Below are 16,010 nucleotides of genomic sequence, written 5' to 3'. Positions count from 1 at the left end.
ACAGAACAGTGGAAAAATCATAGGGCAAAACAAGGCCAGAAATTAAACGACACATGGAAAACAAAAATTAAGGAAAAATTTAAAATGAAGTATGAAAATTACAAGCAGAAGGTAACGTGACACAGAAAACAAACATCAAACAAGGAGGCAAGCATGTTTCTGGACAGGTGATTCTGATCAGAACAGCATGGACATCTATGACCAACCCCTATCCTGCCACTCTTCTCACCCCTCTAAATCCAAAAAAGCACATCTGAAAAGCTGCAGGATACAGAAACACTAAAACAGAAATGAGCTGAAATAAATTGGAAAATAATTGCATGAACCAACAAAAATAATTGCATGAGCTAACAAAAAGAAGAAGTTAGTGTGGGACATTTGGGGTGGAGCACCATTAGTGGGGTGAGAACCCCGCTGCAACTTGAGGGACTGCATCAGCCTGCAGTGTTACCTGCGGTAGGGGACGACTGGGACCCTGGGGCAGGAGAAGCCTCTTCACGCCCTTCCTCCTGCCCCTTGTGCTGGATAGTGAGGGGGTCAACAGGATCAAGAGCTTGCTGGATGCGTAGGTTCCTGGCTGCAAGTTCCGGGGCATTTTGGGCATGTGCGTTTCAGGAGACGAAGGCAGCATTTTGGTTTTGTCATGTGTGTGTGTGTGTGTGTGTGTGTGTGTGTATATATTGTGAAAAGAACAAGAATGGTACACAGCCATCCCAGAGAAAAAGGAGAGTAAAGAAAGCGAGGGAAAGGACATGGGAAGAGAGAAGGGAGGAAAGAAGGTATGGGACAAGTTAAAGCATAACAAGTCAGAATAGAAAAAGATTGCCACCTACAAAATAGTAGTGGAGCAGACAGGAAGCTGATGAGGCACTCAAGTCAAGGATGAGGAAATACTGTATCACTCATGAAGTTTACAGTACACAAACTTACAACACATTCCTTGTATCGGACCTGTGACCTTTGGTCCAAAGGCAGCAGTTCTAAGCACTATGCTACCAGCTGTCCCATATATGATGCCTGAAAAGCGTATCTAGAGAGGAGGAATCTCCGTTACTTGCTGACATGCAGCAGGATAAAATGAAATGAATGGTTCTCTTTTCCTCCAATTTTTAAAAAAGATGGAACTATTAGAGCAGCTCTGGCAGCATGGCACAAAGGTTATAAAGTAGAGAACCTGGTTTCAAGCAGAACTACAGGGATGGGAAGAACTGGGGATATCAAGTCTTTCAAGTAGTTAAAGGACCAAAAAAGGGCCTTTGAGGCCGTTCAGAATTTACACGTATCATCTAAATTAACTGAAAGAACACCCTCACATCAAACGGTGTTAGCTGTGCAAGCATTTTCCCCCATTTCAACCACATGCAGCAAATTCAGCAAATCACAAAACATAGGATCAAATATTAGCAATTTCAGAGAACAACATATGCCAAAAAGAAGAAATCAGAAGCATCAAAAAAGCTGTCAGAAAAAAAATGGGGTTGGTCAGAAAAAAGTGAGTTTAGCCTTTTAGCCTTTGAGATCTGTCACTAGCAGTGAGATCAAGGTGAGGGCCCATCCACTACCAGAACTACCTTTGAAAGTACCCATGTCCTCTTCATCTTTGAGGTTCTCAAGCCAGAGGCCCGAGTGTAGTTCTGTCTCCCAAGGGCAGTATTCCCCCTCTGCCGGGGGGGAACACGATGCCCCAATAATTACCCACACGAGCAGACAGTGGAGGGCAGGTGAAGGACGGACGCATGGAGGGAGCAGAGAGGCAGGGAAAGAGTAAGACAACAGTACAACAGGGTACAAGAGACTCCAACAGAGGAAAAGGGTGGCAAAACATCACAAGAGAAAGTAGGTTGGACAGTGAAAGATGCAGAAACACTATAAGATCCCATCAAAACAGAATTTAGGAGAAGTCCATAAGCTACAAATAGCATGAAGACATTTAGTCATTGGCTTCCCAGTAATGCACTCATCCCCTATTATTTGGTGTTCCGATACCCAGTGGTGCCCAATTAATGCCACTTATCATTAATTGGTTCTGATTTTCACTTATCCACTCCATGACATTAAGCTCAAACCTGTGAAATTCAGTGCGCCACAAACTGAAACCGCATTTTAATATTGTGCTAGGCAGCTGGTGAGACAGACAGAGATGAACTGCATTGTGCGAACCATGTACCCATGCTCTCAGTCTGGACAGTATATAGTATCACCTATGTACTCACATGTTGGCATCTACATCCTGTTTTACACTACTGTGATATGTTTCGTATTTATTTAAATGTGAAATACAGTCAGTCAGTCAGTCTTCCTTAAGCCAGTTTGCACACACTCTACTTTAAAACCTTTTTCTGTATTTAATGTTATTGCTACACATTCAATTTAATGTGTTACAACTTTTCCTTATGACATTAAGCATCATTTATGGTGATGATGGGGAGAACTTGGGATAGGTTTGGAGCAAATTTTTCCCCCATAAGAAATAAAGTAATAATGAATTTCAATATTTAGTTTTTCGATATTCAGAACAATTTAGGAGCAGAAAATGGGAGATAAGTGCACTAGATATTTTTTTAATTAAAAGATAAAAACTTATAAATTACCCAAAAAAAGCTCATGTGGCAAAACAGGCATATTTGATATACTACATTTGTTGTATTTGTAAGACAGAAAAGGGTGGCGCTGAAATGTACACATAAAATGAAAACAAACACAGCGGAGTGGAAATGAGAAGAACGACAGAGAAAAGGATTGGGGAGGGACATGAACTCTCTGCACAATACCCTGGCAGGGAACTGGAGCAGTTAATGAATCATATGAAGAATTCCCTTTCCTGCTTTTCCTCGCAAACACCTTCAGTAGGGAAGGCACTCCTCTACAGCTCTGGAGCGACCACGAGTGGGACAAAATACATGGCTAAGAATAAAACATGAATATCCAAAATCAAGCTCTTAACTGGAAGAAAATAATAAAATTACAAGAATTTACCATCACTAGACTCCTCTTCATCATCATCATCATCTTCCTCCTCCTCTTCTTCTTCTTCATCATCATCAACTTCCTGTACTTGGGCTTCTGCCACGACTCCAGCCTCCACTCTGTCCTGCACCTTTGCTCCTAGCGGACTCCCTTCCTTCACATTTGGAGCTAGCTGCCCACTCTCAAGCCAGGAGGCCCCCTGAGTATCCCGAGGGCTGTGCAGAATCTCATGCTCCTCCTCCTGCTCTTCATCCTCCCCCTCCATCTCTGACTCTGAACTGCTGCAAAATACAAAACTGCTACAAGCTCTCATTTCAGCCTCCACAGATGGCACTTGTTCTATGGTAAATTGTACATGTGTATCTCTCTGACCTGGAGCCTTCGTCTGCATCAGTGGGCTTGTCCAGCACACTACTGAGGTTGTGCTCTGCCAGTGTCTCCTCGGGCACCTCCTCCAGCTCCTCCTCCCGCTGCAGGGACAGGTGGTAGTTCTCCAGCTCGATGCGCTCTGGTGTGCCACGGGGCCGCTTGGCCAGGCCGGCCTCCAGCACCCCATTCACCTCCGCCACTGGGGAGGGAGATGGTGTGTGTTGTGTGGACAGAATGTGACAGGAGAACATACTCTGGGTCTCAGCACCACACTATACTGTCATATTCAGCAGGTTCTTGGCCTATCTTGCCCTGCTGACCGTTAACCGCCGCTGTACCATAACAAGTACCCCCAGACACAGCTCCCCAGTAGCTAAGAACATCATCCTTTTTGTCCCATGAGTGCCAAATGCAAACTTAGATCACAATATTTTCTAAATAAAAAACAGTAAAAAGACAAACACTTTAATGCATTTATTAATTTGGCTGACACTTTTCTCCAAAGCAACTTACAAGTTTAAGCTTTGGGTCAGAAAGGGTTAATGCCCAATACATTCCCCCTACCATGGTACAGTAGTGATTTGCAATGAGGTGACAGCCTGTGAGCTAGTCAACTCTTTTCTTAGCCCAGGAAAGAAACAGACTCTTAGTTTACAGATTAGAGCAGCAAAAGATTAGTATCTGAGCCAATGCATGGAACATTCACCATACTTTCCTCTACTGATAAACTGAAAAACACGCAAGTCTAGTAATTTATTTACATATCTGATATTTTATTATCCATACTTTATCATCTCACAAACATATTTATATATACGTATGCCTTCAAAATGTATATACAGAGGTTCAGCATTTGGTACCTTGCCCTTTTCCCCAACCTACCAAGCAACTCACTCAAAATAATGTTTTAGTGTGTGTTTTTTTCTTCAAGTCTTTCCATAGTGTTTTAATGGTTCTTAATGTGAGACTAACCATTTTGAACTTTTCAAAGTGTCTTGGGGTGACGACGATGACAATGGCACCGGTTAACCTAACTGTGAGCTACTTTAAATAAAGGCTCACACTAAACGCATTTCAGCCACATTCCCTTGGGGCAGAGGGCAGTAAACCTGGCACTCTTGCAAACATGCCCTTAGAGAAATATTTCTGAACTCTACAGTTTAATAAAAATGAAAAAATGAAATGGTCACTTAAAGGATTAGATGGACATGCACAGTTGACACTGCTGCCACAGAGCATGGTTTGAGCATTGATGTGGACACAAGAGATATGATAAGGGAAGTGAGATGTGCTGTTGTACATCAGAGCTCCATGACCACACCATCATCACTACAACCCCAAACCCAAAATTCCAACCTCAGGACACATGATGGGTTTTGGGCCTTACCCTGGGGCAGTATGGTAGTTTTGACATTTCCCACAAATATGCAAAGGAAATTCTTATATACAAAAGCCTTAAAAAAAAAAAATTCAAGCGCTGCATTACTTAAGGGTTATTTTGATCTCATCTGCTATGCTACACTACTGTATAAGAGTACAAATTCTACTAGATGAGACTGTTCACCAATGCAGTCTTTTTTTTAACAATGTTATAGAGACAAACTAAGTTTAAAAAAAAAAAAAAAAAAAAAAAAAAAAAGAGTAAACCTAATTAATAGCACTTCACCTCTTACCTAATTCAACCCAGTCACTCTTTTTCCTATAACCATGCTATATGCAAGTCATTTTAAAATACAATATTGTTAGTTGGCTGAAGGGATGATGGGTTATAGTAAAGAAAAGAAGGAAAACCAACACAGGCACAATTTTGCAATGCATTCTGGTGGAAGCGACTAGAGAAAGCGAATAATTCATCCAATTGCAAGCACTGATGCAGGCACCAGCTTGGAATAGTAAGCTGCTGTGATAGGGGGGGATAAGGTAAAGCTCACAAAAGGAGTGATCATAAGCAGCAGTACAGGCACCCGAGGCTATTCAGAGAGGGGTAGAAGGCTCACCGAGGACAGCCAGCGGTTACCACCGATTACAGTCAGAGCATAACACTCCTCAAAAAGCAGAGCCAGGCAAAATACAGCTGCTTACCACTAAAATTCACCTGCTTTATTGGGAAAAAAATGTATAGCAGCACAATCATCTCATGAAATCAGAGTATTTGCTGAAACCTATCACATAATAGACATGTTTAGAAAGGGCTGCTTTACCCTAGAGCTACTAGTTATTGCTTTGCTTAAATGTCACCTGGCTGGTTCATTTCATACTTGGTGGATGCCTGGGATACAGAAACAGCAGCATTTTGACTGGTTGTGCATTCGGATTGGCTACTACGCTAAACTCACTGAACTGCTGCCACCTTTTTCAAGGCTCAGTTAATCAGTGCAAAGGAACAAGATGCGGCATCTTCAAGAAACAACCCTGTCACAGTACAACATCAGGAAGGCCCACTACAAGCCATGTCAGCAAGCCAGAGGGGCCAGGTTTACAGGGGTCTAAAGCAAGACGACAGGATGTGAGGAAGAGTGCTACAGAAAACTGAGGAGTACATTAAGGGTGAAACAGAAGAAGAGGTACAGGCAGTAGAAGCACAAGAAGGGGACTTCCAGGGGGTGTAGCATCGCCCAGCGGCAGCTCCAGGACACTGCGCGGAGAAGGGACAGAAGGGAGGTCCCCACACGCAGGTTCGGAGCCAAAAGATGGGTACCTGGGGGCCGCAAATCGTTGGGGGCTGCAGTAGCCATCACCCGTCCCGGGGACTCCACTGTAGTGGGGGTGGTCAGAGCAACCTTGTCTTCCTGGACAAGAAGGTGACATATCCATAGAAGAGTAAGCACAACTTTGGACAACCCGACATTCAAAGCACTTTGGCATGTACATCTGTTTTTATTAATCTCTACTCCAGCTAAGTAGGGATGGAACACATTGTAAAATACGGTCCATTTGAATACTGCAAACTCAAACATTCAATTTCTAATAGCCAATGTGGACATGTAGAATATTTTCAAATATTTCCAATGGAAAACGTATAAAAAAAATGAGCTGATGAATAATATTAGCATTTCTGAAATGTACAAAAATGATATTAAGACAGCAGCGCAACAGTCAGGCATGCAAAGGCCTGCATGTTGAGAACTCTCCTACCTTGATGGTAAGTGGAGTGTTAGCTGGAGCTGGTCTCTTCCTCTGCGCCTGGCCAGACAGGCGGTAGCAGTAATGGGGCTTGCAGTAGAATTTCCCTACAGGAGACAGAACAGGGTGAAAAAGGACAGAAGAACAGAAGGCGCAGCCCAAAATCTGCCCTCACTTGAAAGCTTGATTGCCCGTCTCAGATGGGTTGAGTGCAACATATTGGTGGGCGTATTCAACCTCACTCTTCTTGCAGTGCAGGGCGGGCCTTTAGAAGCAATACCAACCTCGCCCAAACTCCCCCAACCAGTGGTAAACAACATGGGGCTCATCTGTTCCTACACAAGGACTGCCATCATGGCCACAGGAAACAGCCTGCCTTTCAGGACCAACAACAATACACCACTTGTCCTGGAAAACAACGAGGACCTCATGGCACTAAGGGGTGGGGGGGTGGAAAGCAGTTGTTTGGTGGGATTAAACTCCAGAGGGAGATGTGGCCCAAAATGTCCACTGTTAGAACACAGGAGGAAAATCATCACAGGGACTTCTCGTGACACCAAATACAGTCGACGTCCAAAACCCTGCCTATTATAATGAATCTGTAGGTCAACACAGGAACAGACCTGATTTTAAAAACACCTGTATAGAGCAAGGAAATTCCACCACTTGAGTCCTACTCTGTGAATCAGGAGTGCAAAATATGTCCAGGTGATGTTTTTCATGGTTTTCCACTATATGTCAGTCAACTGCTACTTGTTTGAGCTCATATGAAGAAAAAGGAAGGCATGTCATATATAGAGACTTATAGCTACTGTATACAGACTGACAAATTAAAAGTAGTTAAATTGGATCCAGGTATGCCCTAGTTGTTGATGTCACAGGTGACTTTTCCAGCAGTACTCAATTTATTTGCCACCATGGTCTGCAACAGCAGGGTGCAGAACTCACCATCCTCAAGATCGAAGGCGTAGGAGGACAGGCGCAGCGTGGTCCCGCAGTAGTCGCATATGAAGCAGCTCCGGTGGAAGAACTTGCCCTCAGCACTCAAGCGTTCCATCACGTAGACGCGCTTGTGGCAGAAGAAGCACACGTCGCTGCCGCCAACGTTCTGGGGGAACTCTTTGCGCAGGGAGCACTGTGGGACAATAGCAGCATCCTGTGTCAGAGGAGCCTGTTTGCATTCTTTTGGCAGGACGCTTCAGTCGAGTGGGATTCTTCAAGCATGGGCAGATCTAAAGCCAAGCAGCTCAACAGGACACCCAGAACACCCCATGCAGGAACTTCACTGAGGTCCAGAATATTACCCGCCTACTTCTACAAATGACTGAAGGTAGAGGAACGTATAATTTGTAACACTATCGGAAGAAACCCCACTGTGTCAATTACACATGCAAGACAAAAAAAAAAACGCTTACATTACACACATTATACAGACATAAAAGGTTTCTGAAATAATGCACATTTTATTTTATACACATTCAAAACAGTAAGAATCAGATCACTAAAAGTCACATACACAGAGATTGCCACAATTAGTACATGGTTAGTGTCTACTCCAAGAGGAAGGGCCACCTGAAGGACAAGCAGAGGACACTGGGCAAAGCACACTGGAAAAACACCAGGGCAATTAGTCACTTCAGTTGGTCAGTCTTTTCTGGCATCTACATGTCTACATCACCACATAAGCTTACCAATTCCTTCTTGTCAAGAAGGGGCTTGGGCTCCTCCTGACTTTGAAGCTGATTGGTTATCTGTTCAGCCAATAAACTCACTCCCCCTGTGTACATCTTTACATATCTCTACCAGAATGGCAGAAGGAGAAAGGATAGTGATCAGAGAAAGGAACAGGACAAACTACAGCACAAGTACATGCAAGCAAAGGTTAACGGCAAAGGCAGATAGCCGAATGAAGCAAACAGCCAGGGTTGATCACAGTTTAGGTAAGACACACAAACACCACTGCAGACATGAGACAAGTCAAAGGTGTCCGCATGTTTCGCCGACCAAGCATGTCAAAAAGAAGCAGCTATGCATAAAAGTAAGGCAGAGAACACAGAAATTTAAAGACTGAGGCCTTTCCACGTCTTGAAAGCATTAATGGGACACGTGTCTCCAAATGAGAGCGGTTACAGATAACATCACATGCCTAACGCCCTGAGGCGCTCTGCTATGTAGCCTCAACACACAAAGGCAAACAACAAGCCCAGATAGACTGCAGCATTCATAAATCTCATGTCCTCTGTAGTCCGATGCCACCCTGCAGTACCAGGACCTCAAACTGCCCTTGACGACCCAGATTTCCTGTCCCTAGTTTAACCCAGCAGAGCCTGGATTAACAACCGTAGGTTATGAACATTTTCCTACAGAAACCAATTAAATATGGCGAGTGTAATGTGTTTTGACCAGAACCAAAGCAAAACACTATATTTAACAACATACTTTATATGAAAACTGCCCTGGGACAAACGGAGAATCTAGGACAAGACTCACATGAGGTTTGTGCATGTAGTATTACTCTGCTGTAAGACTTTACTACCGGACCAAATTTGCCTGAAAACGAGCGGTAAACTAATTTTCAAAAAGACAAAATTACACAGTACCTAAAGGCATTTAAGAATTTATTGTACACAGGGCATCCATAATATAAATGTTAACAGGCTTCACAACTTTATTCTCTCAATTAGAGCAGGCAGATGAATGTACCTATATTCACAGACTTATGTTCCACTTTACTAAGAATGCACAAGCAGTAATCTTTCCTTTTAAGGTGGGGACAGCTACCACCAAAGAGAAATAGAACAAACAGGGAACATGAAGAAATATGTATACATAATTTACCATTAAACTATATATCCATCACAAATAAAGTACAAATAAGATGTGTAAGTAAACTGTTATGGCCACACATTCTCGTATCTGAGTGCACATCCAGTGGGGTACCTTGCCTAAGGGTACTACAGCACGAGGTGGAATTTCAGTCTTGGTCCTCCGAGGGCAAAGCAGCAGTTCTAACCACTACTGCTGCTTCCACCAGCCATGAAACAAGAGTTATTGGCATGTGTGTATTTATGAAGTGTTAAAACTGGTAACAAAGCCACGGTGGGCAACATACCAAAGCCAAGGGTCATCTGTCCAATAGAAAGCGTGAGAAGCCTAACACTAGCGTGTGTCCAACATTAGACTATCCAGTGGGAACAGTGACAGACCTAAGGTCAGTGTGCGGTATTACAGTCTGTCCAAAACAGGGCCTAAGATTATTCTACATTATTGCATTTTTCTTAAAATTAGACGAGATCACAGTGAGGGGAATCATGTCTATTAAAAGAAGAAGGTTAGTAAGATGTACTGGCGGGCCCATTTCTAGAAGTGGGGCCCACAAGCTTGTGAAGAGTGGCCACCTGGCCCAGGCCAGGATACCTGTCGCAGTGTGTTTGGAGAGGAGAGAGGCTGGCCAGATCGAAGGCCACGAGAGAGGTGCCACTGCTCTAAAAAGAAGCTGGAGGGCTTTTTCTTGGGCTCCAGAGCAGAGAGGAAAAGAAGCAAGAGCAAAGAAAGTCAGCAGCAGAAGGCACAATAACGGAAGAAATCAAGGAAAACTAAACATGCTGAAATGATCACCGTTACCTGGAAATGTCTCTACAAACATATTTCATTTCTTGCAAAAAGTTTACAGACTGTAGTCTGTAACAGTATGTAGTGTACAGACATATCCCACTTCAATGCATGTCTACGGCTCTTCTATATACTTTCTCTTATTCGTCCTGATCTGATAATGTTCCACATTTTCCACTCGACCTCTTCATCTAAACAGCTGTATAGCCTGAGCAGCCCAGGTAGAAGGCAGTGTTTCACCTGTGACTTCTCTGGTTTGTCTGTGAACTTAGAGGCCAGAGAGACAGCTCTCTCCTGAACGCTAGAGATGCGTACGGGCGACTGGTCTTCAGGCTGGAGAAGCTGAGACTCCTGCAAGAAGAAGCGGTGCACAATGTTTGACTTCTTAACCCACACAGCCAGTCACGCACTGTGCATCCTTGGTCTATAACCCTGCCAACATGAGACATACAGAAGTGGTGATCACAGGGATGCTCAACTGATTTTTTCCCCAAAACTGCAAGACAGCTTCAAAACACCATGCAGAGTTCACTTTCTGACCTTTCCTAGAGCTGCTCACCTTCCAGCACAAAATTCCAAATGCAGAATGACACCTCGGGCACAGCTTGTAACACGCGATAAAGGCTGGCCACAGAGAAGAAAATGGAAAAAAGCACTATGCTAATTGTCACAGTTAACTAAACCAAATTAAAACCTCTCAACGACCCCCAGGCTGTCACATGACCACTGTGAAAAGTCATTCAACACACAAACACGAAACTACGGATACAAGGGGCCTACACTTACCATGGTGCACTACAGAACTGGAGTACATGGTTAGCTAGCTGCCTCATGCAGCTTTTTGGGAAGTAATGACCAACAGGCTCAGCATTTAGCATGATGCATCACAGACCTTTCCAGAAAAAGCACATGACTAGCATGCTGTGTTATAGAGCTTCTCCAGTAGCAGATGCAAGAGCCCATGGTTAGTAAACTCTTTTCAAAGCTTCTCCACTTTAGCAGGGCCAGTAAGGGAGAACAAGGCTACACTCCAGGCTCTGGCAGGCCCCACCTGGCCAGGGGTTTCAGGGGACGGCAGAGCACTGTCAGGCTGAAGGCCCCTTGACTGATACCACTGCTCCATAAAGAAGCGCGAGGGCTTTTTCATGAGCTCCAGAGGAGAAAGAAGAAAGAACTGTTAAAGTCAAGGCAAACTTAGGAAAAGAAAAACCGCACTGAATGACATGATGAAGAAAGAGCAAGAAGGTCCATCTACCTTCATAGCACTTGCATCTCATTCGTATCTTAAATTTATACAGTGCATTATTATGGCATTATTCACAACCTTGATTTCAAAGACACGATTTTGATTTTGTTTGGGCATCTGACATAACATGGGGTTAAGAAAATGCAAATCTAGCCCACATTATCTCTCCACGCCCACATCATATAGCCTGACCAGCCCAGGTAGAGGGTGTTTCACCTGTGGCTTCTCAAATTTGTGTGTATTGCCTTCAGGAACATGGTCATCGGCTGGGGTAGGACAGGAAACTTTCTCCTGCAGGAAAAAGTGAGTCGAATCTAAAATGAATGCAAGGAGCACAAGACCAAAACAGACCGAACAAGATGCTGGAAATGTCATCGTGCTCAATGCCATGTACATCATCAAATTAAATTCTAAACCATCACCTGTGAGTTACACTTGGATAGAGACAGTCAACGTGGCACCTCAGGCTCAGTGCTGGGACAATGACCAGATCTTTCGATCACAGCTCAAAAAGCTTACGAAAACTAGGGCACAAAGTCCACTTTTATGAACTTTTGGTTTATAACAATCACAGTCCAACACATCTAATCAGCCACTTATTCCAGCCATATTCCTAGAAGGCAAGTGATGTGTCACATGGTTACCAAAAAGCTGTCATCTATCCAGAGAGCACATAACTCCCAACAGAGGCACTTCTCATGCTTCTACTCAAAAGATCACAGAGATGTTAGTCATACCATCGTTAGACACCAGTGGGCATTCACACAGAAACGGGAAGTATTAACAGTTCTGCCATTTCTGAAAGCAGTGATACCTGAAGAGCTTCCTGCAATTCATATGTTCCCACTCAGTGACACAATGAGGAACATGCATTTAATTCTTTCAGAGGTTTTCAAAGAAACCAGCAGCTGCTAGTAGAGGGCAGGAACTGCTACTGAAGTATTTTGCCAAGGGAGCACAAGAAGACATGGTACAGCTGAACAAGGCAAAGCTGATAAATAAGAGGAAGAGAAGGTATGACAGGACAGGAGACTCGGAGCTTCACCTGTGTATGGAGAGAGAGCGAAGAGTTGGAGGAAGAGGAGAGCACAATGATTTTCTTAGGGCAGCTCCGCGAGCCGCTGGCTGTGCTCCTGGCCTTCAGAGAGAATAAAGGAGAGCCTCAGTGTCACCCTGCGCTTTGCTGGAGTTTAAACTCCACCATACTTCACTTCTCCACTGCACTGAAACAGCCATCTAGGTTCAAGTGTACGCAAGCACTGCACAGGTCTGTATAGTAAGTGGTCAAACACTCAACCCAAATGCTTTAACTTACCTAGATGTACACATCCTCACTGTGCCCCTAAAACTCAACCCTTTCACATTCAAATGTTTATTTCAGATCTCTCCAAATACCTCTGACATCACCATTAACACACACAAGTGTAAAAAAAGGTTTGTGAACCCTTAGGAATTATCTTGATTTCTGCATGAATGGCTCCTAACACATGTTCTGATCTTCATCTTCAAGGCATTATACTAAATAAAGACAACTGAAATGCTGTACCATGATCTAAAGCAGGCCTCTGAAGCAGGACATCCCAAAGAAGGAAAAAACAAAAAGCCAAGTTTTGTACACAGGAACTGGACAAAATACCTCCTACCCAGTGTGCAGGTCTGATCACAAGCTACAAAAAGCTTTTGGCTGAGATTACTGACAGTAAAGGAGGTTCCACTAGTTATTACATAAGGGTTCACATCATTTTTCTATCAATGATCTTAACTCTTTAAACCTTATGTTCAATAAAGACTGTGTAAAATGGCAGCGTAAATTCCTGTGTTGAACAATGTCTTTAATATTATTATTTAGGTGAAGAACATTTTATTTTATGCAGGAATCCAGATAACTCCAAAGAATTCACAAGAAGTTTCTCACAAATACACAAATACTGGATGGACACAAAGAAAGGCTCCATGCTCAGGGAGTACTGCCCCTGTAGACTGACTCTTGGCTACAACCACTGCTAATGTCCTTAGGACAAGAAAGACAGGCATGTGTGAAACAATGACCCTCCAACAAACAGAGAGATGGTCTGTTAGAGAGAAAATCCAAACAGGAGTTAATGATGTCCAGCAGGACTGTTCCACTGCTCATAGCTCTGTAAGAAAAGCAAAAAGAATGTGGCTGCTGTTTTTCTTCTCACACCACAAAAAACATTTGTGTTTTTTGGGGAAGCAAAAAAAAAAAAAAAGACGGAGGAATCGCAGTATGTTTAGAATAGTTTGAAAGTCATTACAAACACACAAAGACAAACTAGATTTCTAAGAGATCATCTATGATGGAAGATGTCAACTCAACTGCGAAACAGGACTCACGGGAAGCAGTCAGCGCTTTTCCAATACTCTCCTTTGCCAACTATTAAAATGAGCATTTAAATGTTTAAGATGATCAGAACTCCAAGGGACAAATCTTTTCAGATTATTACACATTGTAATTATTTTAAATTACATCTAATGCTAATGGTTTGTTCTTAAAATTTTGAGTAACTGCATTAAAGACAAAGATAAAAACAAAATGCCACTAAAACTGTCACCTGCACTGTGTTGACTTCAGAGAAAAGTGACACTTCATATAGCAAAACATCTAGGTATCAAAGCTACTGTAGACGAGAACAGTGTGAGGGAGCAGCAACTACAGGGAGCTACAGGTGAGTTTGTACCTGCTCCCCCCTGCTGGGAAGTGTCTGACACCTGACCTTCTCCTTATAGCGGAAACTCAGCTGCTCCTGTTGCTGGGTGCGTTTCTGTGAGGCATTGTGGGGCGTAGGGAAAGGGCCATGGGAGACAGCAAGAGAGTGTGAAGTGACAGCACTGGTGATATTGTTCACACATAACAGCACACATTCCATTTCAAGCACAAACAATTCCAGGGCCATGACTTCTGCATTATGCTCTTTACTGCTAGCCTTTATCATACAGTGAGGGAAACATGGAAATAGGACTCTGACCTCTCTATTGGTGATTATTAATGGTCAATATATGTGCTAGAATCTTCCCTGCCAGCACCACCCACAGCATCCAGGCGCAAATGAAACTCCTTCACTACATTCCTCCAATGCATTGTCATAGGGTTTGATATATTGATTGTGGGTAAGTCACAGGATATGAGCTCACTGAAATGGGATTTATTCAACTGTTCCATAAGTCTTCAGCAAAAAAACTGATTTGTCCAACTTCTGTTTATTGTTTAATCACAATAGAAATTCTTATTGTAACCTTGTGACCTTTTTTTGGCCTTGTTTTATGTACACAGATGTGTTTGCAACTTCTCCATGTGCTCTTCATCTATGTTGCTGTGACCCAGTGCGATTCTTCTCTTTAATAAAAAGGCACAAACACAGCCACTGTGATTACAGCTGTAACTGCACGTGTGTATTGTCACGTGGGTCCCTAGGTTAGAGCCCACACTGGTAAACAAGGGCTCAAAGAACAGGTTCACTGGAACTATAGCACAGTGTGTGCGCTGGTTACCTTTCTCCATGCTGGAACAGGGGCCAGGCGTACCGGGTCTTTCGGGGGTACAGAGGGCAGGGGTGGGGGCAGCAGAGGCTCCAGGTTGGGCATGGACCCGCCCTGTGCCTAGCGCAAGGGGTGATAGAAGCATGTGTGCGGGCACGGTGGCAAGTTAAAGCCAGTGAAAGGCCCGGGCACATCGACGAGGACAGAGTGCAGCCCATACAGCGGGAGGTGAGCGAGGAGAGAAGAACAGAGAAACAATTCATGGAAGAAAAAGATATTCTGCTAGAACAGATGAAAATTAAAGAAAAAAAAATACATTTTTCAAATTCCAGTGCAGCTGCAGAACAGAAAGTAGACAAAACTAATGGAAAGTCTGCCTCATGAGACAGATAACAGTCACAGAAAAATAACATGCAATATACTAATCATGCAGCCAAGTGCAAAAGTTCAGATTCCATTGAAAAAGTGAAGAAGGCTAAAGGTCGGATTTAATACTTAAATCCAGATAACTCTCCAGATAAGTCTTATTAAACAAGCAGAGTCATCACACAGGGAGGAGGAAGTTCACCGTGACGGAGGGTAAAAACAACACAGTGAGAAGAACTGACCCCCACCCTACAAATTCCTAAAACTGTGATCACACCACCAGAGAGAGACACACACACACACACACACACACACACCTTTGACCAGGTGGTTAGAATACAAGGCGGGATAATTAAATTCAACACCCCGACTGCAAGAACAGGACACAAATAGGTTTAGCTCCTCGCAAACAACCCAGTTTGTCATTACAGTTAATTAGTCCATTATAGAAAAAGGAGCCCTAAAATACTGATAAATACTTATGGAAATCAGCTAAAAAGTAATCCCCATTTGTTCCAGTCTATACAACACATGTTAAAATACCATCTAGTAACCCTGTACAATACATTCTTGCAAAGAAGCACTTCAAAACAACAATGCAAATATATTCTTTCCAGCAGATTCACGAGAGCTGCACTGCTCTCTCGCACGAGCAAAGCAGTGCTACGATGAATGAAGAGGGGGTGCCCAGGTACAATGCAAGGACAAAAGACATGTTTCAAAGAATTCTACTTTGAAATCCCAGATAAATTTCAGATAGAGACGCGCCTTCAACAAACAAAAGCTTTAGTGTTTCACGGATACACATCCTTTTTGCTCATCTCGCTGT

General features: G+C 43.3%; 1 protein-coding gene across 11 annotated transcripts in view; it reads right to left on the bottom strand.

Annotated features, from left to right (window-relative positions):
- LOC108931534 (protein-methionine sulfoxide oxidase mical3a-like) overlaps positions 1 to 16,010 on the bottom strand; it is a 73,823-nt gene that overhangs the window by 16,310 nt on the left and 41,503 nt on the right. For 8 of the 11 annotated variants that reach the window (XM_018747323.2, XM_018747322.2, XM_018747328.2 and 5 more), the window contains 13 exons: positions 12,363 to 12,455; positions 11,534 to 11,608; positions 11,123 to 11,221; positions 10,312 to 10,422; positions 9,877 to 9,975; positions 8,151 to 8,258; positions 7,408 to 7,594; positions 6,472 to 6,566; positions 6,035 to 6,125; positions 3,340 to 3,535; positions 2,977 to 3,248; positions 1,572 to 1,661; positions 452 to 577 (listed from right to left, as the gene is read on the bottom strand). In XM_018747323.2, the coding sequence (XP_018602839.1) occupies positions 452 to 577; positions 1,572 to 1,661; positions 2,977 to 3,248; positions 3,340 to 3,535; positions 6,035 to 6,125; positions 6,472 to 6,566; positions 7,408 to 7,594; positions 8,151 to 8,258; positions 9,877 to 9,975; positions 10,312 to 10,422; positions 11,123 to 11,221; positions 11,534 to 11,608; positions 12,363 to 12,455 (1,642 nt within the window). Of the gene's footprint in view, positions 1 to 451; positions 578 to 1,571; positions 1,662 to 2,976; positions 3,249 to 3,339; positions 3,536 to 6,034; positions 6,126 to 6,471; positions 6,567 to 7,407; positions 7,595 to 8,150; positions 8,259 to 9,876; positions 9,976 to 10,311; positions 10,423 to 11,122; positions 11,222 to 11,533; positions 11,609 to 12,362; positions 12,456 to 14,016; positions 14,101 to 14,827; positions 14,936 to 16,010 lie in introns of all 11 variants that reach the window. The other 3 variants (XM_029249687.1, XM_018747325.2, XM_018747332.2) reach the window with 3 other exon arrangements.

This window comes from Scleropages formosus, chromosome 2 (genome assembly GCF_900964775.1).
Source record: "Scleropages formosus chromosome 2, fSclFor1.1, whole genome shotgun sequence".
NCBI classification, from domain to species: Eukaryota; Metazoa; Chordata; class Actinopteri; order Osteoglossiformes; family Osteoglossidae; genus Scleropages; species Scleropages formosus.
Note: the sequence above shows the minus strand (reverse complement) of the source record. Positions and strands in the feature narration are given on the sequence as shown.